This window comes from Canis lupus, chromosome 1, assembly GCF_011100685.1.
Source record: "Canis lupus familiaris isolate Mischka breed German Shepherd chromosome 1, alternate assembly UU_Cfam_GSD_1.0, whole genome shotgun sequence".
In the NCBI taxonomy this organism is placed as follows: domain Eukaryota; kingdom Metazoa; phylum Chordata; class Mammalia; order Carnivora; family Canidae; genus Canis; species Canis lupus.
In genome coordinates, this window is record NC_049222.1 from 64,767,150 (window position 1) to 64,792,360 (window position 25,211).

At 43.9% G+C, this 25,211-nt stretch overlaps 1 protein-coding gene across 15 annotated transcripts in view; it reads left to right on the top strand.

Moving 5' to 3' along the window:
• TPD52L1 (TPD52 like 1) overlaps nucleotides 1-25,211 on the top strand; it is a 96,787-nt gene that overhangs the window by 69,825 nt on the left and 1,751 nt on the right. The window contains exons 3-8 of one of the 15 annotated variants that reach the window (XM_038526708.1): nucleotides 3,356-3,504; nucleotides 13,642-13,743; nucleotides 17,482-17,559; nucleotides 19,163-19,201; nucleotides 22,236-22,296; nucleotides 23,771-23,809. In XM_038526708.1, the coding sequence (XP_038382636.1) occupies nucleotides 3,356-3,504; nucleotides 13,642-13,743; nucleotides 17,482-17,559; nucleotides 19,163-19,201; nucleotides 22,236-22,296; nucleotides 23,771-23,794 (453 nt within the window). In that variant the 3' untranslated portion in view covers nucleotides 23,795-23,809. The other 14 variants (XM_038526707.1, XM_038526709.1, XM_038526703.1 and 11 more) reach the window with 14 other exon arrangements.

The following is a 25,211-nucleotide window of genomic DNA, read 5'->3' on the forward strand; positions in this document are numbered from 1 at the left end:
TAATTTAAAATTAAGGGAGAAAGGATATATTCAATACTTTAGTTAATGACTTACCTGCACTCCACCTCATCCCAACAGGAATTTGATGTGGCTTACGGAGGTACTTACAGTATTGGCTTTCCACCACCTGCATCAGAGTACCTGGGAGCGTTTGTTGAATAATGTAGATAGCCTGACCCTACAAAATTGAAGATACCAGAATCTTCGGGCATTAAAAGGGGCATATATCTGGAATCTGCATTTTAATACGCCCTATGAGTGACATTTATGTAAACTGAAATTGAGAACCATTGGTGTAACTAGGCCAAAAAAATCTCATTAGTCAAATGACTGGACTAATGGTGGACTCTCACCATGAGCATCATTTAAAATATTTGTGATTAAAGACTTTGCCGTGAGGCAGAACTGTCTGCTCTGTGGAAAGAGATGTGTGGTTCTCATTTTCATTGTTGCAAGCTAATATAATTTAAGATTATGTGTTTTTTTCAATTTCTGGATTTGCTTACAGATTTTTTTGGCATATATTTAGATCGCCGGTAATTATACTGAAAGCTTCAAGAAGTGTGGGTCTCAACATTTCATTGAAATGATAAGAATTTCATTAAAGAACCTGAGAATAGACCCACCTGAGTAACTGAGTTCATGTTTCCATCATTAGAAGTCTGTTCCTTATAAATGCTTTTTAATGTATGCTTCCGTATTTAAAATATTAGGTGTGGGACTTCATTATTCTTTCTTTAGGTTGGTGTTTGGTGAACTGGTCACTTCAGTGTTTCTACCTATCACTTTTTTGGGATCAAGGATTTCATTAGAAAACTCTGAGTCCCTTATTCACCTCCCTCAAATAACTAATGAACTAATGAATTCACCTCCCTCAAATAACTAAGGATTTCATTAGAAAACTCTGAGTCCCTTATTCACCTCCCCCAATTTTGAATAAATTTCTAGGGTCCCCTAGATATGAGGTTGAGAGTATCAAGATGTGTAAGCCTCTTTCCTCTTCTCTACATCTGTAATTTCTTTCTGCCAGTTAAAAATTGTCCGATTATTTTTATTACACGGTGAAAACTAGTCATAACCAAGTCGTTAAAAAATCCAAGACTCTCAATAATTTCAGTCACTCAGTACATACTATTTATGCAAAAGATAGCAGAAAAGGTCTTTTCTACAGAATTAAAAGGCTGACATGAAGCATGACATCTTCTACAGAAAGAGAGCCAGAGATGCAACCTTGAGAAATACTAGGCCACAGATTAAACACAAAAGGACACATTGACAAAGATGAAAAAGTGGAATGTGACATGATTGCCAAAAGAATAGAGGGTTTAAAATAACTGTGCATTCTCATTTAATGGGGAGAGTAAAAGCACGACCCCCTTTGGTGGTCCCCGAGTAGACTCCTCTCGCAGCAATGAGTATATGTCTGCATACCGAAGACCCGCGCAACAAGAAAGGACGGAGCGCTCTTGACTGTAACATGTTCACCGAATGTGTAATTCATTTTAGAAAAGTTTCTGTGAAGCATTAGAAAACTGTCCCATAAACATAAAAAAATGAATAATGCTAGATTACTAGGACATTTGCTGATATTGAAAACTCCAAGAGATAGTTCTTTTCTACCATCCTGTTTAAGATGCTTCTGACTCCAAATTTTGCCCATTTTGCTTAAGTGATCATTTGTGTCTCTGACACTTCACAACGCTATTTTGATCTGTCCACCAGTGGGGTAAAGTCTTCCTTGCATGAGTAAAAAGGCTAATATGTGCAAAGGTACTTGTCTTTCTTGAGATGCTTTTCCAACAGCTAGGTCTCTGCTGACCCAAGGAACACATTTGCATGATGACTGATGGTGTTAGTGTAAATGTAGTTTGTGGTCAGAAGTAGAGCGATATTTTGGATGTAAATGAGACACAGCTGTCATTTTTTAAAAATAAGAAATCTAGTAAGAATGTCAGGTTTTTTATGACCTCTATGCTTGTGGGATACTAAGGAAGTACTAGGAGTTCTCTTCTGGCTTCACGAAGTCACAGTCATTTATACTTTTCAGAAAACAATGATGTAAAACCTTAAGTAAAAACTTAATGATGTAAAAACTTATTACCAGGGCAGTACATTATAAAATCTGACAATAAAAAAAAATCTGACAATTGGAATCGAAAACTTTGTGGAGTTTCAGATTGATTTTCACAGGTTAGACTAGCACTCTCTAAAATCTGGGCATTTTACTGAACGGCTTTGTTAAAAATTACATTGCAAGATCAGTTTTTTTTGTGTATGACTTATTTTATAACTGTCAGTTTGTACCTTTTGACCTTCTTCACCCGTTTCACCCACCATCACCCCCACTCCTTACCTCTGGTGACCACCGATCTCTTCTCTGTATCTATGAGCTTCTTTTCATTTGCTTTGTGTTTTTTTGTGTTGTTTTTTTTTTTTTATTCCACATATAAATGTGGTATGTGGACCTAGGAGAGAGGACCTACAAAGAGGATTTAGGAAACTTTTGGAGGTGATGGATATGTTTGCTTTCTTGATTGCGGTGATAACTTCACAAGACACACGTGTCAAAACTCTCAGACTATACACTTTAAATGTGGGCAGTTTATGGAAATCCACTACATGTCAATAAATTATTAAAAAGAAACAAATCACATTCTTACATATGTCCTTTCCCCCCTAGTTCCTCCCTTCCTGAAGTATTAGCTTGGCCAAACTGTGGTGTCTGGCCTGTCTGTGCCTACAGCACTGCAGCTATTGTGAATGTGTGATTGGCAAACAACACACAATACTGACTAGTGACACTTGAAGTTGCTTATGGGAGAAAGGAAAACAGTACAAAACCAATATTTTTTATTCAAAAATTATATCTAAGTGCAAATTTTATTAAAAAAAAAAAAAAAAAAAAAAAAAAAAACACTTGGGAGGGTGCCTGGGAGGCCCAGTTGGTTTAGCAGATGACTCTTGTTCTCAGCTCAGGTCTCGATCTCAGGGTTGTGAGTCCAAGCCCTGCTTTTTTTTTTTTTTTTAAACGTTTGGAAGATTAGAAGCCAAAAAATTAAGTGGTGGCTATTTCCTAGTGGATTGTAGGTAATTATTCTTGTTTATATTTTGCTGTATGAATGAGTTTTTTTTTATAAGGAGCAGTGATTACTTTTACAATCATTAAAACTAAAAAAAACCTAGTTTCTATTTTAAAATGTCAGACTGTCATCTCTATGGGATGCGTTTGCTATAGGCAGGCATGGGCCTGGTAATCCAGGGGTGCAGGGGGTTGCTGTGGAGCACCGAGAGCTTTGCAGGTGTACATTTCAGCGGGTCTCACATCTTTCCACACCATGTTCCTTCCCACCTGTAGCTAGAAGACGAAATTACAACATTACGGCAAGTTTTATCAGCGAAAGAAAGGCATCTGGTGGAGATAAAACAAAAACTCGGCATGAACCTGATGAATGAATTAAAACAGAACTTCAGCAAAAGCTGGCATGACATGCAGACCACTACCGCGTAAGTATATCAGTAGAATTTTTAAAAAAATCACTTAGCCTGCTGTCTCTCACCTCTTCTGTTTTTTTTTTCCCCTATGAGGCTGATTCGGTACTTGTGACTAGGAAAAATATTTTCTCTAGAAGGAAAATAAATATGAATAATCATTAAATACGTTGTATGATGCAGACTCTACAAAGTAGCTTCCTGAAATTAAATTGTTCACCAGTCGGCTTTTAATGGGTTTGTTTTTTTTTTTTCCTCTCTATTGTATATTTTCAAGCATTTGTTAAATATATGTCTTTTCTTTGTGTTTTCTCATGCAATTCTAAAGGGACAGGTGCTTTTTCCTCAGGTTACTTGGCATTCACTATTCACTACAGATTTTCAGTTTCTAAAATGAATGGTTGGCAGTTGCAGTACAGACTTGTTTGTCCCTTACTTCGAAAAGAAAAGCTTGGGGGCAGCCCGCGTGGCTCAGCGGTTTAGCGCCGCCTTCATCCCAGGGCGTGATCCCAGAGACCTGGGATCGAGTCCCGCATCGGGCTCCTTGCATGGAGCCTGCTTCTCCCTCTGCCTGTGTCTCTGCCTCTCTCTGTCTCTCATGAATAAATAAATAAATAAAATCTTTAAAAAAATAAAAAAGAAGAAGAGCTTATACTTTGGGGATGTGCTTTTCATCCCTTCTACTCTAGGGAATATTTAGAGCTGGGGTAAGGCCATGTGAAATGATAGAAAAATATGTGTGTGTGTGTGTGTGTAATGCTCTCTGTCCCTGGTTCTTGATACCAAGTCTCTAAATCCCTTGGCACTTCCAGGGTGGTAGCAGTATCCTTTGTTCTAATGAAGTGATTCTCAATGGCTCTGGGATGGGGGCGCTGGTCACCAGCAAGACCATTCCATGATTAGAAGCTTGGACTTGCAGCCGTCTGCCCTGTCCTCCAGATTGGGGAGAGGGTGCTAGAAATGGAGTTAATGACTGGTCAGACCTATATGATGAAGCTTCCATAAAAATCCCCCAAAACATGGTGTCCAGAGAGCTTCCGGGTTGAGGAACCCATGAAGGTGCTGGGAGAAGGCGCACCAGGAGAGAGCATGGAAACCCCACAGCCTTCCCCACATGCCTTGCCCTGTATCCTCTCGGGTCTGTATCCTCAGTCATATGCTTTCCTAATAAACCAGTCATCTAGTAAGTCAACCGTTTCTCCTGAGTTCCGTAAGCCGCTCTAGCAAATCAGTCAAACTTGAGAAGGACGTCATGGGAACCTCCGATTTATTGTCCTCCGGTCAGAAGCACCCAGCTGACACATATTGGCATCTGAAGTAGGATGGGGGGGGCAGTCTTGTAGGATTGAGCCCTTAACCTGTAGGATCTGACCCTGTCTCAGGAAGGCAGTGTCTTAAGCGTTGGACACCCAGCTGGTGTCACAGAATTGCCTGGTGAGGGAAAACCCATGCCTCTGGTGTCGGCCGCGTTGTGAGTGCGGTGGTCGGCCTGGGAGCAGAGGAGACACCGGAAGAGGGAGTTTTTCCTGCTCACACCCCAGAAATGTTTTTGGCTTTCCCGTTATCTTTTGGTCTGATATCAGGCAAAGTTACAGAGTAACTTCGGGTGTTCTACAATCATAAGTTTATTGGATTACTTTTTAAATTATGTGAGATATTCAGCTATTGTGGTGCTTTTCTGATGATTTAGGATATTTTGCACGTCAGGTGTTCTTGTATCAAAGGGAAGAAGGTGCCCACATCATGATGTAATCTTTCTTGTTTTTTGTGAGGCGGGGGGGGGGGGGGCGCGGGGGGGTTAGGAGCTGCTGGAGAAAGTTCCTATCTTGGCCCTAACATCCGCCCGCAGTTTTTAGCTCTGTGTTTTGCGTTTTCTTCCCTGCCATGAATCCGTCAGATGGTAAAGATACTACATTCCCCGTATTTTAGTGGAAATCAACTTTTCTCCTTGCGGGTCCTTGTGTCCCCGAGCAGATAGGCCGGGCGGTCAGCGTGAGAGCCAGTGATGGACAGCAGTGACTCAGGTTTGCTGGGGGCCGGCTTTGCCTGCTGGTTCCTGGAAACTAAGACCTAAGACCTTCGTGAAGGTGTCCTTCGTTTTGGGAGTTCCATCTAGAAGGCACGTGATCTCCCCGTTCTGCTTCCCCTGGCTTCCGTGCAAAGGAGAATGTCCTTTTCCCCTGTCACAGCCTGGTAGTCCCGTCTGCTCCTGTGCTAACCCGGGGGCCCATCCGGACGGCGTCAGAGCACGGCCGGGCAGGGCAGGATGAGCCAGGAAGCCCATCACGTGGTCTCCGGAGGCAAATGAGCCTTCCCGGCCCGAGGGTGACAAGTATAGGAGGCGACGAGGGACCACACGGTGTTATCAACGTAGTAGAGCGCAGCAGTCTGTGAACGACCTCCCATAACGGACCGCTGGATCTTAGGTACTAAATTAAAGGAGCCTCCCTGTCAGCGTTGGCTTCCACCTTGGCCCTTGGGTGGCTTCTGTTGAGTTGCCGGCCCTGACAGGGTGAGGCCCAGCGAGCTCCTGCACCCTGGCCCCCGGCGCCTCCTGTCGCACTGATCTGAGCTTCCTCCTGGGCGCAGGCCAGGCGGGGTCCCCTGCGTGGCCTCCCTGAGCTCGCTGCGGGGGTGTGCGCGGACCAGAGGGCAGGCCGACCCCTAAGGCTCTAGCTGCTGGAGGGAGGGAGGGCAGAGGGCACGTCAGGCCTGCTGGGGACAGGGTGGGGAGCCACTCACGGTCCTCCCGACACATGGAATCAGTGAGGAGGGAGGGTGGCCAGCCTCCCCTCCTCATGTCGTCTCTGGTTTTCTCATGTTTGAAAAACAAGTTGGTTTTCTAGTCAGAAGGTGTAGTTAGTATCAAGCCTTTTTTTTTGTTGTTTTTTTTAAAGATTTTACTTATTTATTCATGAGAGACACACACAGAGAGAGAGGCCGAGACCCAGGCAGAGGGAGAAGCAGGCCCCATGCAGGGAGCCCGACGTGGGACTCGATCCCCGGACCCCGGGGTCACGACCTGAGCTGAAGACTCAACCGCTGAGCCCCCAGGGGCCCCAGGGGCCAGTTTTTTGTCAAATGAACAGATTATTCCCCAGGGTTATGGGGCGGACAGACTAGTCAGGAACACCGGTGGGTTTTTGTCTTCGTGGATTTTGCAAGTGGTCCCGGGGAGCGCGCTCCACAGCGAGTGTGAGGCCTGAGGCGAAGGACAGGCCAGTGGCCCGTGGGGGGGGCGCCCCTGGCCATGGCCCCGGGGGGTGTTCCGCGGAGCTCCGAAGGCCGAGTGGGAGCTGCATGAGCCCCCCGCGGGGGACACCCTGTGGTGCCGGGGAGAGGAGGCTCCCGGGGCCTCGGGGTTTCTGTTAACAGAGTCACCGACTCCACAGGCGCGACAAGGCCGTCCCAAGGGTCGTGCGGTCTCTACGAGTCATGATGACCCGGCGGCTCGCGGGGCCCTCGGCTGCGGGCTTCCCCCGGTGCACGGAGCTCCCACCTCCGGAGCCCTCGAAAGGGAAATGAGGGCAGCCCGGGGGGCTCAGACGGGGAATGGGCCTCCTGCGCTGCCCAGGTCCGACCGTAGTGAGGGACAGCGAGGGGACGGGCCTGGAGGCCTGGGGTTCCCCGCAGGTTGGGGGGTGGCAGACGAGGGCTGCCGAGGGATCGGGCGGGGGCAGCTGGTGGCGCCTGCCTGGGACGGGCCAGTTGGGACTGTCTCCAGCGGTGGGCCCGTAGCATCGAGGCCGAGCCCGGGGCCTGGACCCAGTTGCTTGGATCGAAGTCCTGGGTCCCCGGCGTCGGTGAGGGGAGATCCGATTGGTGTCTGTCTCACGGGTAGTGAGGGCTCCGTGAGTTCGTACTTGGAAAGGAGGCAGAGCGGTGTCTGACACTTCGTAGGCCTGTTGGCTATTCTAGAAAACAAGTGTGGTGGGCAGACCCAAGAGCTGCGTTTTGGGTTTGTGTGTCAAGAGGGCAACTTGGAGGAGGAAGAGCCAGGGATGAAAATGGACGTGGGGAGTCATCTGCATGGTGATGTCACTGAAAGCTCCAGGGCTAGCCTTCCTCAGAGAGTATTTAGTAAGTGGACCCCTCGCTCTTTTAGGAATGATGTGAACCATCCTTTGTAAGGAAAAATAAGTCCTTCAGAGGGAGGCACAGGTGTATCAGTAACATAACTTCAGGGGCGCACCTTTCCCCGCCCTCTTCGTGGCCACTGAGAGAGGAGGGAAGCCTTATTCCCGTGGTGGTGGTGGTGGGTCTTGGTTGGAGGATCTGTTTTCCCCCTTGAATTCACCAAATCCCTGCTGTTTGGGCCCCGGTACCCGTTCCAGGACAACATCTACACCTCACAGGATGAAAATTTTGATGTGAGGGAATGAGGAGCTGGGTGGGGTTCGGTTGTGTAGAATTAAATTTCAAAGCACTAAAAAGAATTTCAGCTGTCAGAGGATTGAAGGTGATTCCCAGAGGCAATACTTTGCATACTGATTAAGCAATCATGACCTATTTAGTTTGATTTATACTGAAAAGAAAAATCTATGATATGTTAATGAAGGATCTTGGCATATCTTAGCCTGTGGTAGGATTCAAGTAGAAATAGGACTGTGTGAGTAGAAATAATTACACAGCATACCGAAATTACCTCTTTATGGAAAAATACAGTAGCAGGTCAAAAGATTATCTGTTTTCTGGAGTTTGTTGTCGCCATTGTTTTTGTCATACTTTTGAATTGCTTTGATTTGAAAGCAGCTAAGAACATACACTAAAAATTCCTACCACCTCCTTTTTTTGTTGTTGTTTTTGGGGGGTTTTGTTGTTGTTTGTTCTCTGCTGCTCTGTGTGTGTGTGTGTGTGTGTGTGTGTGTGTGTGTGTGTTGTCTTTAGGCTTTAAAGAAGCATGGGGAGGTGGGTGACTTTGGGGTGTTAGAGGTAGGGAGGCCACAGGAGGAGAAATGGAATCTCTTCTGTAGGGCGAAGGAGTAGGAATTCAGAAATGCAACATTCCCATGGGCTATTCAAACTGATAGGCTTTACTGTAATAAGTGTTCAGCCTCTGCGAACCCAGGTCATTCCTCGACTAATAACCTCCCCCCCACACACACACACATACACCCCGAGCTGTACCATAGACCACATGGTAGGTCTGCCAAGGGGAGAAGGTTTTGGAAAGGAATTTAAACCACTGCATCCCTTTGGAACTATTAATAACTTCATCCTGTATAAAGAAGAGTAAAATGCAGCATTAAACAAAATGCACACGCCTTAAAAATTGAAGTTTCACTTATGATTATTTACCCTTTGATTTTTTTTGTGCTCCTGTCAATTCCAAACCATTCTAGTCAGTCATGATTTTTACTAGAAGCCTGTTGCAGCACCGTTGAGTTTGGAAGTACCAGTGAAGATTAAAGACCTAATTTCAAAAGACGCACATAGTCCATCTCTCAGGCAGCTGCTTATTCTGCTTACCTTTTGGCTTTCATCTTACCACACAAGGCAGGAAATAGACTCTTCTTTTCCAGGTTCAAGTCGTAAATCTGTTTTGGTAACATGTGCCGGGAACCTTCAGAAGAAAATAAGCCCAAATACTTGTGTATCTTTGGTGAGATGCTGCAGGGGCACCTGTTATAAAATAACCATCTTTCTAAAGTCCCTTAGTAGAAAATGGATTTGTGCTATAAAACATCTGCTCGTAAAAAGACTTTGAATTTTTAATTTTTCTGTGTAAAAAAAGTTGCTTTAAGTCGAAACATCTTAGAAGATATGCTTTCTCCTTTTGATTATTAACACTGCTTTCAAATCAGTAAGTCATGACAAGATGAGCTGCATGAAAAGTCAATAGAATGCCTTTTATTTGGCTTGCAGAGAACCTAACCCCTTATTCCCAAAGATTCCCTTGTCAGTGTGCCAGCCATATAGTTAACCTGTCCTGGCCCTTGAGTGGTATCCGTTCCTTAAAGAAGATGTGGCTTAGGGGCACCTGGGTGGTGCAGTCAGATAAGCATCCAGTCCTTGGTCTCGGCTCTGGCCCTGACCTCAAGGTCATGAGATCGAGCCCCACATTGGGCTCAGCACTCAGCAGGGCGTCTGCTTGAGATTCCCCTTTTCCCTCTGCCCTTCCTGCTTGTGCTCTCAATCCCTCTCTCTCTCTTTCTCTCTCTCTCAAATAAATAAATTTTAAAAAAAAAGAAAAAGAAAAAGATGCGGCATATGTACACATATCATTCAGGCATGACCAAGAAGGGAATCCTGCCTTTGAACAGCGTGGACAAACCTCGAGGGCATTATTCTAAGCAAGAGAAGTTATACAGAGAAGAACAGCTACTGTGTGGTATCGCTCATAAGTGGAATCTTAGAAAAAAAAATTTTTTTAGAAAGTCAAATTCTTAGAAGCAGAGAGTGGAAGGGTGGCTGCTAGGGGCAGTGCACGGGGGCTGTAGGCAAAGGTTGAAGGTCGGTCAATGTAAACTTCCAGTTATAAGATGAATGAAGGTCCGAGAATCTAATGTATAAAGGGTGGCTCTAGTTGATACCTGTGTTGTATAATTGAAGTTTGCAAAGAGAGTAGCACTTAAATGTTCTCACCAAAGTATATATAAGAATGTGTGAAGTGATGGGTGTGTTAATTAACTAAGTGGGAGGAATCCTTCCACAATGTATGCATATGGCAAATCATCACAATGTACACTTTAAATATCTTACAATTTTGTCATTCATACCTCAGTAAAGCTGAAAAAAAAAAAAAAAAAAAAAAGAAAGAAAAAAAAAAAACCCAGACTATCCATTCCAGCCAATCTCTGGAAAGTAAAGCCTACCTTCCCATTGACTTTCATCAAAATGTAGGAAGTTTCCTTAGGCCCTAAATAAAAAAATCTCCCAGTAAGAAGTCTTCAGTGAGTTCATACATATAAAATAGTAAGTGTGAGCTACTATTAGCAGTTACATTTTTGCCAGAAAAAGGTTCAGCCCTGAACCAGATTCCAGCCTTCTTGGGAACTGCAGATGGATGACCAGAAAAGCTGACATTTGCTGGAATTGCCTGTGAGCCCACGAGGACAGATTCCTTCCCTCGCCGCCCCGCTCCGTGGTGCTCTTGCAGAGTCCTCCTGCCTCTACACCTGTAGCTGGACTCGGGCAACCGGCCTGGACTCTTGTTTCCTTCCTCTGGCCTCCTGTGGCTCTTGCTCTGGCATATTCAGGCCCCGGGGACCCACGGATGATGAACGAGATGCAGCCCCTGCCTTCAGGAAGTTCGGGCAGGTCACAGAGACAGACTCGAAAACCATTATTGCCACCGAGTGAAAAATGTGTCTGGGAAGAGCTGTGCAGAGCGGGTCACAGGAACGCAGAGGCGAGGCACACAGGGCCGACTCCTTGGAGCATCTCGTCCCATCGTTCCGCCTTCCCCTGCGCAGCGGAAGCCACCTGAGGGTGCCGTAGCACTTTGACTTTTATTTAAGGAGAATGTGTTAGCCTCCTGTTTCATCAATTACGTAACTTGGGCAATGGTGTAACTTTGCATTTAGCTTAAAAGAAGAGACATCATCGAAAATGCTAATAAATACGGTTTCCATTTAAGTGACAGGGTTGTCAGGTCCATCAGAAGGTGGGTGTCTAAGTTGTTTTTCGTTATTTGAATATTATCCAATGTAATTTTATATGATAGGCTTGAAAAAGAGTTTTAAGTATTAGTACAGACCGTGTAGCAAATTCCATGGCATAATGAAGGGAGTAAGATGGAAATACAGTGACATCCTTTAGGGTCTTCAGTGGCCCGACGGGAGGGTCTTTCTTCACGACGTGGGCGCCCAGCCTCTAGACAGGGATGGTGTATAGTTCCTCGTTCAGTTTGCAGATCGAGCCCAATGAGAACGTCGCGTAAGGTTACACGGTCTGTGCAATACCCGACTCCGGAGGGCCCTTCCCTTACCCCGGGATGTGAGTGGTGCTTCTTAGAGCTTTTAAGTGCTCTGAGCCCAGTGGCCTGTTTTCTCATCGGATCCCCGGTTACTTTGTTCTGGGAAACCCACTTCTTCACACATAACCCTTTCTCATCACCCACCCCTCTCAATCTCTTTCCCTCGATGATTGGTCTGTGGTGTTCGTAGAGTGGCTAGTAGTGGTTTTTGAGAAACGTGGTAGTTAGTCTAGGAGGGAGAGATGTAAAAATGGGGGAACAGAAGTGCATCTTAGAGATCTTAAAACGCAGTCCTATCACTTTTCTCGGCAAATACTCGAGCGAGAGACAGCTGACCTAACTCCCCTTCAGATGTCTGCCGTCATCTCCAAGGCAAGGAGTCCCAGCCCTGTCTTTGTCTTGAAAGAGTCACACAGTTCTCCTGGGCCTCAGCCCCATCATCTGCAGTATGAAGAAATTGGACTCTAGCGCCTTTCCGATTTAACATGACGTAATTTTCAGAAATAAAGAGTCACCAGGCTATGAATCTCTCTCTGATGCTCCTTTGAGCTCTCTGTAGGGTTGAATTCACACTTGGAAATTTCACGCAGGCGTAGAGTTGGCGTTTTTCACGGTGAGGCCTTACTGACACTAATACTTGACCAGAGTAGCCAGCGCCCCTGCGTACCCACCACACACGGTGCTAGAGGGGTGTGTTCAAGCATAAAGTAGCCGGCGCTTACCCCTTACCATAGGTGCTTCTCCCTGCCCAGCTGTTTTTGAATTAAGCTGTCGAACTCAGAATGTGCTATGCCCACAAGGGTTCGAAAGTACCTCATGTCAAAATTCACAGCACTCTCAAATATATGAAGTTAAACTACGGGGAACAATTCACAAAGGAAATTAAATATTTGCTCTAATTGCAAGAAATTCCTTTAGATATGCAAAAGCCACACAAGAAGGATTTCTCTGATTAACAGCAGGTCCCGGCCTCATGCAAAGGTCACAGATGTTGCAGGGTCCTCTCTTTCTTCTCTTTCTTTCTTTCTTTCTTTCTTTCTTTCTTTCTTTCTTTCTTTCTTTCTTTCTTTCTTTCTTTCTTTCTTTTCCCTTCCCTTGAGCCTCCTTTCAGGCCAAACAGAGTCAACACTGGGTGGATACTCAGTGCACTGTCTCCCCTCTCTTTTCCGTGGCTCCGTTTTCTACCCATGTTCCCCCATCCCCTCCAGAGCTCTCCTGGATTTTGCCGACACCCGCTTGGCCACGGCTCCAGGCATCTCTGGCCCTGGTAGACAGCAGAGGGTGGCTTTCATAATCTTACTAGGGGCGCAGGCTTTGGTCTTTTTAATTTTTCAAAGTGGGGAATTGCAATACAACAAAACCCTTTTCTAGCCAGATTTGATGGGGGTCGAGTGACAGCAGCTAGAGCAGAGGTCTTAAGGCCGGTTGGGGCTGAGTATGTCCGTGGACTGGCGAGGAGGTCTGGGCGGCCGGAGCAGGGTGAGCAAGTGGGAGGGAGACACAAGAGAAGGGCAAGAGGACCAGCCTGTGTGAGATCATCGTGAGGCCTGTCGTATGGACTTGGACTTTGACTCTGAGTCCTCAAGGAGTCAGTCTAGTGGCAACGTAGGCCTATGAATGGACAATGGCAGTACTGTATTCCTAGAACTGTTTTGAAAAAAGTCACTAAGCTAAGATCATGTGCCCTTCGTAGTCCCAGCCATAAATATTAGAAAAACAAGCTAAATACTAGTTATACTTGGCCCTTTTCTGGTAAATTTTACCCACTTGAGCAGTAAAAGCTGAATCTTCACATTGAAATACACATTTTCTAGTTTCCGCGTTACCTTCGATGGCTAAACTCTTTCCTTGCCAGTGTCTCTTCGTAGAATTAAAACACTTCTTTAGGAATAACTGTGCTCAAACAAACAAACAAACAAACAAAAAAAGAATGTGCTCTCAGAGCACTGCTGCTTGTGATTGCACATCTCATCTGCACATCGGATCTGCACGTCACACTTGCGTGTGAATATCTTTCCTCACCAATTCAGATTTAATGGTCCGACTTTCCCACTGATGAGCAGCCGCCAATCCATCATCCCCAGACAATGAATAGAACCAGTAACTTCTGTGGATCGTCTTCTTCCTAAATCTGTTTAGAACAGGAATTTTCAAAGGAGGGAGAAGGATGGCGAACGCTCTGTGGGTGATCATGACGTACAAACCGTGTTTCCATTGTTCTGTTTTGCTTCTAGCTACAAGAAGACACATGAAACCCTGAGTCACGCTGGGCAGAAGGCGACTGCAGCTTTCAGCAACGTTGGGACGGCCATCAGCAAGAAGTTTGGAGACATGAGGTACTGCGGGAGAGAACCATGGGGATGGTGCTAGTAAGCCTTGGCCTTCTGAGGGAAGGGGAGCTTTCTCTATTGGCTGGTCTTCCTAATGTATCCTTTTTTCATTGGATTAAAATTTTATGTGGCTGATTGTGATTAGTGACTGAGATAAATTTTTACGATGGAGAATTTTCTGCCAGCAGGTCTGCTTAGTGAGCCTGGTCCCAACCATGTGTCCTTTCCACTAGGACATGACCTAGTAAAAATGGAAGATCCAGGGTTCCTTTAATTCCCAGATCTCAAAAGAATGCAGCACGTACTGAATTTTATTCATGAAAATTTAAACAGTAAGTTAAAATATGCATTCAGTGGAATATTCTCTGATAAACTATTCTAGGTTACATTTTTGTATACATCCACTTAGGATACTTTTTTTCTATGCTGAATACATACATATTTATTCTTTTATTCCAGAAAGCTTCGTGGTATATAATCCTTGCACATTTTGGTTATTTTCAGTATTTCATGATTATATAAAGTTAGGGTGAACATCAAGATTTTGAACTGAGAACCAAACGTCCTCATTATAAGTGCCCGAAACACAATGCACTTTTGGCCATTTTTATTTTTTATATTATGTTTTAGTAAGTTATCTCATATGGAAGTGTTAAATCTTTTTTTGCTTGTTTAAATACCTATCTTAATTTATTTTGAATTTGGTGATATGCTTAGAAGATATTTTGTTACAAATGAACTTTATTTTTCTCTCTAGAAATCAAATTAATTTTTTTCTAAAGATTTTATTTATTTATTCATGAGAGACAGAGACAATAGGCAGAGGGAGAAGCAGGCTCCCTGCAGGAAGCCTGATGCAGGACTTGGTACTCGATCCCAGGACCCCAGGATCACTGGGATCACCCCTTGAGCTGCAGGCAGACGCTCAACCACTGAGCTACCCAGACACCCCTCAAATTCGTTTTTTAAAAACTTCTGAAATTTCTTCCTTTTAAAAAAACTGCATATAATTTCACTGGATTCTTAAACTATTTCTTTATTACCCTACAACTTTGATACCTAGAGGCAAATCTTTATATTGTGGTTATTTTGGGCTTCATAAATTACTGGATTGTGTCCATGTATTATCTTAATAAGTTGGCTTTCATGAGGCTGAAGTAAGTACAGGTGCATGAATCTGAGTACATTCTTTTATCTTCATATTTATTAATAATGCTATAATGAAAAGCAACTGAAATTTTTCAGTGGCTACATGGGATGAATAGGTAAACCTATTATTAAATAACCCTAATTTTATTACAGATAAATTTGCTGTCATGTCAATGGCATTAAAGCATTTACCTAAACTAATAAAATAATATCTGAAAACAGAAAATACCCTATTACATCCTATTACCTCTTATATACAAGAAACTATATTTAGTTTCTTGTTATTTATTATATTATACCAATATATTTATATTTACCAATATATTTAAATATGCCTTATTATACCCTATTACCTGTTATATCCAAGAAAATACATTTTGCCATGTTTATAAAACTTGCTCTCCCCATGCTTGGTTGAAACCTTTCACTGGAACACTAGGACCACAGCATGATACTGGAGGGTTATTTCTCCCAATTTAGGGGACTCTAACAAAACATCTCTGAAGCTTTTTTAAAGTACATATTTCCAGATTCCACCTCTCTGAAATCGTGCCTCAGTGCATCTTGGGTGGAGCCTAGGAAGCTGCATTTGTTGTTTTGTGTGTTTTTAAAAATATTTTATATGTTTGGCAGAGAGAGAGCATGCAAGCACAAGCAGTGGGAGTGGCAGGCAGACGGAGAGGGAGAAGCAGGCTCCCCATTGAACAGGGCGCCCGATGTGGGGCTCCATGGCAGGACCCCGGGATCATGACCTGAGCCGAAGGCAGACGCTTAACAAACTAAGCCACCAGGCACCCCTAGGAATCTGCATTTGTAACAAACTGTTAAGTGGTTCCACTTCAGGTGGTCAGGTTCTGAGGCTGCGTGTCACTTAGCTCACCTGTACCCAGGTGGTTTCAGTTATGAAATGGGGATAAAGCTAACAACATCATCAGGTTGTTATAAAAGTTGTAGAAGAGAGCCTGCCATTTATTAAGCACTCAATAAATGCCACTTTTTGTCCTTATTAAGTGACTGTCTCAGTTACAAGGTGACCCCACATGTTGGAAATGAGGGGAATGTCCATTAACAGGAGTGCACTGTAGTACTTCATAGAGGTTTTTTTGTTCATTTTCCTAAGTGGAAAAACGTGAAAGCTGTTTCATATATCCACTATGTTAACATATCCACGTTCATACACCAATTGGTTAGAACATCCAGGTTGTGTTGACTTCTTTTTCTTTAGTTTTAGCGTGGCTTTGTTTTAGGGTAATGAATGATCTATTTTCCAAAAGTTTCAAACTTCTCATTAATTGTTTCTCTATGTGGAGGATACAATACTTTCATTATAAACTGTAGCTAAAAATACTGGGAAGTGTAGCCTATGTTACTGGAGACTCCAATACGGTCTTGTAATATGTTGTAGAATTTGCAAAATTCAGACTTACATTTTTCTCAGACTATAACATCTAACATATATCACTAAGGATAGATCTCTGTGAAAGCAAGAAGTTTTGCAAAAAATCTTTAGTTTTAAATTATGCTAGAACAAGTGATGTATCTGAAAATCAGATTTGAAAATTACTTAAATGCAGTATCATAAAGATTCTTAAATGAGAAAACTATAAGTTTTTATTTTTCATTTAAATTGATTGGCCAGTTTATAAAATGTAGAGAAATTTTAAAATTCTATCATATTTTACTTCGAACTCCTTGTTAGTTTAAAACATCGTATTATCCTATATTCTAGTTATACTATAAAATTCTTTTGTGTGTTCTGAGAAACGATTTTTGAACTTGTTCAAAAAGATTGCCAGCAAAATTCAGGTACCTGGAAGGAAAAACCATACCTCCCAGTTTTTCTTTGAAATTATTACAAGTTAATACTTAACAGACTTTAAAACCCTAGAACTTGAGCCTTTTCATAAGTTAATGAAAAGCACTATGTGAGAATTTAAACTGATAGGTTTTCTAAAAACACCTCATATTTTTCAAGTGGAGTCTCATTTTCTCCTGATTGCCGTTGACTGAAGTCCCCTTTGTCCTGTCAAGGGACTGCCCCCCTCTCTTTCTCTACCTGTAAAATCACATTTTTAACGGCTGCTGAACTGAAACTGCAAAGTTAAAACGAGGACACATGAAAGTACTCTGCAGACCTGCAAGCTCTTGGAATCGTTTTTACCATAATACTGGCATCTTCTTGGAACTTCTCAGGCATTTGTTCAAGCCACGTGTGAACTAGTGGAGATGAGGCTCTTTGGAGGAGACAGAGACGTTTGTTAGGGACGCCTGGGGGGCTCAGCGGTTGAGCATCTGCCTTCAGCTTAGGCGGTGACCCAGGGGTCCTGGGATCGAATCCCGCATCGGGGTCCCCGCAGGGAGCCTGCTTCTCCCTCTGCCTGTGTCTCTGCCTCTCTCTCTGTGTCTCTCGTGAATAAATAAATGAAATCTTAAAAAAAAAAGAATCTTGCTAGAGTCCAGGCATCTCCATAGAGCCATGAGAAGGATAGTTAGAAGCACAGCTTATAACAGGTTGGTACAGTAATTGTTAAGACACATTGAAAAGGAATAAGAAACGGAGTCCCGTCCTCTCTGCTCTGGGGCTCTGGGGGGCAGGTGCACCGCGGCCCTGCTAACTCTGCTCCTGCTCTCTCCTGTGCTGCGCTGCGCCGGCTGCAGGTCTCACTCCATTGGGTAAGTGCTACATCTGCGGCCTGTGGGCCCCTTGCCGCCCCCTTCCACCCCAGGGCCCCCAGCTCCCTCCACTGTGGGTGTGCCTCAGCCAAAACCCTAGATCCCTTTCCCGGAGACTGCCCATCACCAGGGAGTTACAGACCATAGGCCATCGAATGTGTGTGGATTTATTTAAGCCTGTATCTCTCGCCTTTCCGAATCACGTATACCGGTTTCACTTGCTGAGCAGTCTCTTAGGAATCCCTTCCTACATCCTCAGTCCTTCCTGCATCGGCAGAGGTCCTTAGAATTGAAAGAAGTTAAAAAAAAGGAAACCGGAAAAAAAGTTGAGAGTTGTGGGGTTTTCTGAGACTCGTGAAAAGTGAGCTGCAGACACAGAAAAATATTTTGTCTAGATTGTCGTGTTTTTCTGAACTTCCTGTAACTGTTTCTTAAGTTGGATGGTTCACCTTCCCCTTTCTGTACCATCTGAAGTGGAAGAGGAGAAAGGTCCCGAGAAGACCACCCGTGTTAGGAAGTGTGCCATCGTCCTATTAAACCTGCCCTTCACTGGAATCTTATTCTATACTTGGGGGTGGGGGTGGGGATTTTTTTTTTCCCTAAGAAAATTGCCTGTATTGAAAGAGATGAATAGATTGATAATGCTGATGAATTTCTTTTAGTAATTCCTTTTTAAATGCCATTTCTGAGAAACATTTGCCTAGTGTCTGAGTAAGACCATAAGGACTCCCTGAATTTCTTCGGCCTTCTCTTTCTGAGTTCTAGTAGAGTGCTGCTCATACGATGACCTCAGTGGCTATGGTTGGGGAAGGGTGAGGAGTTTGATCCCTTGCTGTGAGCGTCTTGGGAGGAGAGAAGCAGGCATGGTGTTGGAAAGGGTGTTGGGGGGCAGTGCTCTCCCTGCATGGACCCCATCTGTGGCGCTTCCTCCCTCTGCCCGGCCTGATTTCTGACGGAATTCACAAAGACATAGCAGGCGATCCATCAGAAGAAAGATGCACCAGCCACCGTAGGACTGGTACAGTGAGAAGGCTGAGCCTCTTAGGCTCCTCCGCAGCGTTGGTGTATTTGTCCCAAATGTCCTAGAGAGGAGAAGTGCGTGGCCCCGTGTTGGACTGCGTGGGTTGTGGTGACCTCCCTCCTGTTTCCTTGAATGTCTTATGTTAACTGCATGCATTCGTCTGGAGAGTTGCTCTACCCTGGAACGGCTAGCTCTTGCCTGCCAGGCTCTGCTTGGCACAGCCCTCCCCCTCTTCCACACGAGGGAAGGGAGCGGGAGTGGGACCTGGGGACGACGTCCACGGGCTCCGGGGCACGCCTGGAGAACCCAGACATCCTCCCCACGTCTCCTGGCCTGCAGGCAACTCACAGGAAGTCACGTACCATCCAACTCAGACAGTGTGCTCCTCCTTGGGGCCCTCGAAAGCTGACCGTGGCCCATCCTACCCAACAAAAGCAACCGTCGCCTTGGTGGGGTGGGCGAGGACTACTTCAGTTGACACTGCTGTTTTAGAACTGCCACTGGCGAGTTTCTCATGTACTTATGTTATGCTGTCTTCTTTTTTCTTTTTTTTTTCCCTCCTAATCTGCTCTTGCCCTGAAGCTACTCCATTCGCCATTCCATAAGTATGCCTGCTATGAGGTAATGTGTACAAATTACTTTATCTAATATCAATGCAGAATGTGTATGACGTGTTACTTTGTTGATATTTACTTTGGGGGGTTCCCCCCCACCCCCCCCACCCCCACCCACCTCCCACCTGCAGTGTGAAAGGAAATGCAGTGACTGGAATGCCTTATTCTCTCTCCTGACGGCCTTTAGGAGAACAGGCTGACGTTTCTGTCGCAGCAGGTATGATAGGCCTCAGCTTTTGACCACACACACTGGTTTAACTCCAGGGTCTCCTGTGACCAGAGACAAGCTACTTACCTGTCTCAACGTCCACTCTCTTACCTGTCATGTGACATCAAGTAACCTGTGTGAAGCACTTTCTTAGCCAGCATGCCTGCAGACGCAGAAGTACGTGCCTTATCTCAGCAGAATTAAACGCAAGCCTGGGAGAAAGGTTAAATGAAAGGAATCACAGACTCCCAGGACGACAGTCGTAGGAAGGATAGCGCCAGGATTTGTTAAGGTAGATGTTAGGGTGAGGTGTCTGTTAAGCATTGAGAATGTCGTTAAAATTACCAGCTGGATGAAAACTCCTGAGAAACACATTCCCCCCTCAGAGTTTGCATAGCTGAGTGAGGCCATCGGATCAAAGCACCCTAATAATAGTGATAGGATATGGAAGGATGAATGTCAGATGCAGGGGTCAGGAGATGCTTATGGTAGCCCAGCTGTGCCAAGAAGAAACTCTGCAGCCTTGAGAACATCACCTCAGTGACATCAGTTTCATTATATTTAAAATAAGAGGCTAAAACCAGATTTACTGCTCTTCCCATTGCTCCTGCCTTGGGCTGCTTGGGGGGACGCAGGGGGTAACTCATAGGCCGCCATCGAGCCTCCAAGGCCCTCCCGCACTTCAGTCCGAGCTGTGCCCCTTTCCCCTGTTTTGTAGAATATAATTGTGCTGTGATGTGTTAGAGGAGTGGTTTGGGTTGCTCTAAATAGCCTGAGATCACTGCAGCCAAATTCTTTCTACGGTCATTTGTGGTTGTGTGTGATCTGATTAAATATGAGTAAACAGTTTCTCCCTGTTCCCCAGCACACATTCTGGTGTAGTTTAATTCGAAGAATGTCTGTTTTATTATCCTGATGATGTTTCTTCCACCCTGAGGTTATATGGTGACTTTGGAAATTTAGCCACAGTATTTGATTCCCTAACTTGGTGGTAAATCAGGGAGCAAAGATTCAGGATTGCACGGCCCATCTTTGAATGACTGGCACCCCCTAGCATAAAAACACTCCAATTGAGTAGTGCAGCCTGCAGCTCTGAGCTTCTTTATTTGTGAGCTTTGAAGTCTGGGTGTCCAAAGAAGGGCTTGCAAAAAATTAACATGGTTTTGCTCTGTGAATCCATCTAGTGGCATATGAGTCAAATGTAGTCCTCATGATCTTGCCTGAAATTAACTTTAAAAAAAAGCTTTTACTCAGCTAACAGAAGCCCATGAACCACTGGGCTGAACTGACTGGCCACTCTGGGCCTAACTGATCAGGGATAGTCAGGCATGTGAGTGGGCTTGCCCACATAAAACCTGCAGGGGAAGTAAAGGGCCAATACATATATATAACCTTGAGTCATTCAGGTGCAAATTCACTAATATTTCATCACGAAACAGCAATATTATGGAGGATCACTCATAGGAATTTGACTCACGCTTGCATTGTTGACAAGCTGTGATGTCATACGTGGGCCGTCTGAGCTCACCGTTGTCAGTTCGTACAAAATAATGCAAATGCATTTCTGACCATCTGGAGTGTCAGAGTCTCTAGAGATCATCTCTAACAAAACCAAATTCAGTCAAAAAACATTAACTACCTTAGATCCTCTTGGTAGTGTTAGAACCGTGCTTCATTCCACACCATACCAAGAAGCCCATATAGTAGAGCCAGTCTCCCTTATAAAATTCCTCCAGGCCATTCCTCTTGTTTCATTTTGCCTGCACTCAAGAGAAAATAACAGGTGGCTTATCGAATATCGTCACTTTCAGTTGAATTATTTGACCTGAAAATGATGGCAGTCATGGTTGCTGAATGCTGATGAATGCTGATATGGATGCGAGATTCAAGATACAGTTTTAGTTCCTTCGTGGTTCCTGTTTCTTTTGTTGGACCCAAGGATTATCTATTTTAATGGTAATGATATCATTAAATCATGTCATGTGCCCAAATCCAGTATAGGAAACCAAAAAGCACCAGATGAAGCATCTAGTGCTTCAAGTAACAAGATGATGTACGTAGAGTATTTAACACAATGAATGAGTCACAGACAAAAATGTCAGTAGACTGCAAAGATTTTGTTTGGTAAGAGAACAAAACATATATCCTCTTTAGGAGGAAAAATAACATGTGCTCCTAACAAATACCATTTTGATCAAGCATTAGACAAGTAATAAGTATATTTCCACCTAAAATAATGAAAGTGTTGACTTTCAGAAGCGCTGCTTCATGGAAATTGACAAAATGATTACTTTTTAAGGCATGGGAAAGAAAAATTTATGAACCTTTTTTCCTTAGCTCTGTGTCTGGTCTCACACTTACTGAAATAAATAACTTTAAAATTCCAAGTGGGAAAACTCTAACATGACATTCTTCAGATAGACTTTGCTTTCCATTGCTTACAAAATACAAAAACAAAACCACAAAACAAACGAGTTGGTAATGGAGTGCTGTGATAGAAACAGTTAATTAGCAAATGACAAACGAAGCTATCATTCTTTTGACTCATTGGAAGTGATTTCCAGTGCACCTTGGAATTATTAACAACTGTGTCATTAACGAAGGCTGTACTATTTATTTTATGACTATTTTACTTAGAAAATTTCCATGTCAGGTTGTGGTTTGTGGATCTAACCTAGCAGAGATGAAAAATACACTTTAAAGCATGGTTGGCGAACCGGCAGCTGGCTCTGGTGCAGAGATGATGTTTACAAATAAGAGCAGAAAGCCAGGCAGCTCGGTTGCTAAGACAGCTGTGTCTCTGGAGCTGACCTCTCTTTTTTTGTTATTTTAGGAATTCTCCTACTTTCAAATCATTTGAGGAGAGGGTTGAGACAACTGTCACAAGCCTTAAGGTACAGATGAAGTGAATTTTGTGTCATGGGGTCTGTGAATCAGGACAGCTTAGTCATGGTGGTGGTTAGTTCGGAAGGCGGGGCAGCCAGCAATTGGTGCATCCAGGAGGGCAGCCTTGCACAGAGTCCATCTGTTTCTTCACGTATATGTCTGTCGGTAAAACCAGTACTGGATGGTGTTGCTGGACCCTCACAGAGTTGTTCACGTAAACCATCCAGGGGTGATTACCTGTTGAGAATGAACTGGGATGTGTGTTCACATGTTCTCAGGTTAGAAAAACTCTCTTCGTGCTGTCCCCTGGAAAACATAGGGTATGTGAGAGAGGTCTGTAGGGTAGGATCAAGGATATGGGAATTCTGAATTCAGAGTGTAGGGAAGGGCCTGTAGCCGCTCACAGCCCCTCTGGTTTGCACGTGGGCTAGCAGAAAGCAAAGCCGGCTCCATGCATTCCAGCGCCCCCTTCCTCCCCTCAGCTGCCTGGGCTTGTTTACTCTGTGCACATACTGAGCACAGCACAGCATGACCATCGCCGAGGGAAAATAAAACTGAGTCACACCGTGCATTCTTTTGTAATAATGCATTTGATCCCCCAGGTTTAAACTGAAAATATGCCTCTTTGATGGGAGGTGCTAAAAAAAATATATTCATTGAATTTATTGTATGAGTGTAGATGTAGATGAGCTCATCTGCAGAGGAAGAAAGCCCAAATAAAACTAGTCTTAAAATGTATGGAACTTTCAAAACAGGGAAAAAAAAATCCTTGAAACTACTAAGATAATGTTTTGGAAGGTATCACCTACACAGTGACTTAAATACATCTTGATGTTCTTATCCGTATTTTGTGGACAATCCATTTCTGTATTTCCCTGTCTGGGAAAATGAAAAGTGCAGATGATCTTTAACCAGATCAAAAGCAGGTGCACGCACACGCCGGGTCTCCAGCTGCTTCTGAATCCTCTGTCGTCATGTGCTGCTCATAAGTCTGTGAGGTTGTGAGGTATTCCTCACTAGAGGTCCTGTGTGCTCTTACTGATTTGGACTTGGAGAGTCTTTCCTCTTAGGGGAGGCTCTTTCACAGAGTCTCCTACTTTTCTACAGTATCAGGCCTGTGATTAGATGTTTAAGGCCAGGAATGAGGTTATTACTCAGCCCCTACGATGCCTTGCTTTCCCTTACCAGCAGTTTGTAGTTGTGCAGTTTCGCCAGCCTGCTGGTCAACACCACTAATTGAAGATTTAGGGACCAGTGGGAGGCACTGAATTGCCCCCGTGTCTAGGGAAAACTTTTGAGAAAAGGAGGGACGTGCAGGGCCTCGAACACTTCTCCTGCTAGAATATTAAGTTTCAAAGCTTGAGGGTTCAGAAAATCCTGCAAGTTAATTTCTCAACATTTGGTTCTCAGCCTCAGACAAAGGAAGATGGATTCTGTTGCTCGTTAGACCAGTTCTGACATAGGAGAAGTTGTACTTTTTAGGTTTTCTTTAGAAGAAGGAGATAAGAAGAAGCAAAAGAAGAATAAAGAACAACCTATTTCCCTTTGCTTTTAGGAAGCGCTGGTAAGCTCACAGCTCACATATAACTTAAGTGTTTGATCCATACTCAGCTTCTCTCACTTTTCTCACTTTGTTGGGATGGGAGGTATAGAGCCTGCCTCCTCCTCCAGACATGCACTAAACTAACTCAGCTGAGCAGATTCTAGCTTGTGTCAAGATTTCCTTCAAGTGTCTGCATGATTGTCCCCGGGCTTAACAAGACTCACATCCCACCCACCTCCTGTGTCACAGTTGATGCCTACTTCCTCTTTTTCTGCCCACCCAGGCAATAGAGAATAAATAGCTAATAATTGTGCTTTGTGTAAAACTTCCCACTCATTCAGTAATTGCAAAGTTCTCATTTTTTTTCCTTCCAGACTAAATAATAGATGGTTAACCCTTCTTTCTATAGTTTATTTGCCACATAGTTTTGTGTTCTAAATTTTCTCCAGAATTTCTATAAAGTTCTTCAGTTATGGGTCCTGAGGCCGTTTCCAGCTGACACACACATCAGTGAGGATGAGTCAGTAAGGAAATGCCTCGCACATACTGCTTTAAGCTTGATTTTTAAAACACAGCTCGCAAGGAATAATGTTTATATTTGTGTTCCATTAGAAATAATGTTCTCCGCGAAGGGAGGTCCATTCTTGCCATCGTCTCACACGATCTGTCACACACCATGTGGCATTTCTACCCAATTGATTGTTCTTCCTTTATATCCAGTTCTGTGGATAGCTTGATGTTCCATGAAAATTTTCCATTTCATCTTACCTAAAATTTCATCCTTTTTTGCCTATATCCTTGGAATACATCACTGTCTTACCTGAAGGCATCTCAGCTGGCTTCACCTATACTATACCCCGTGAGCACACTTTCTATTTTATCTAAAACAAGCAACCACACCAAGAACCAGCTCCTGTCAAACCATATGTGTTATGTGCTACCATGTTCCAGGGAATCATCGATAACTACATCCCTTCCAACCATTCTGATCATTCAACCTTCCAGTCATTCTTTGAACCATGTCAAGCAGACCACATTTTAAGTGCGCCTCTTTTTGATGAATACTTTGCATGGCCTGATTTAAAACCTTAAGAAAAAGACAAGATACACTTAATTGTTCTTTGTGTCCTCTCTGCCAGCCATATTATTACGAGAGATTAGGCGGGCCAACTCAATAATTCAAATCGAGTGTTATGTAAACCACAATCATAGTTTTGGGGATAAAGTGACAAATGCTTGGATGAAGAGCCATTATGAGGGGAAGGGTCCAGAAGAGGTTTATTGTTCACATCTTTCCTGAAGCAACTCCTCACCTAAAGATTGCTGTGTACAATCATGCAACCCACATGGTTAGGGAACCAGGAAACCTCTTTATTCCAC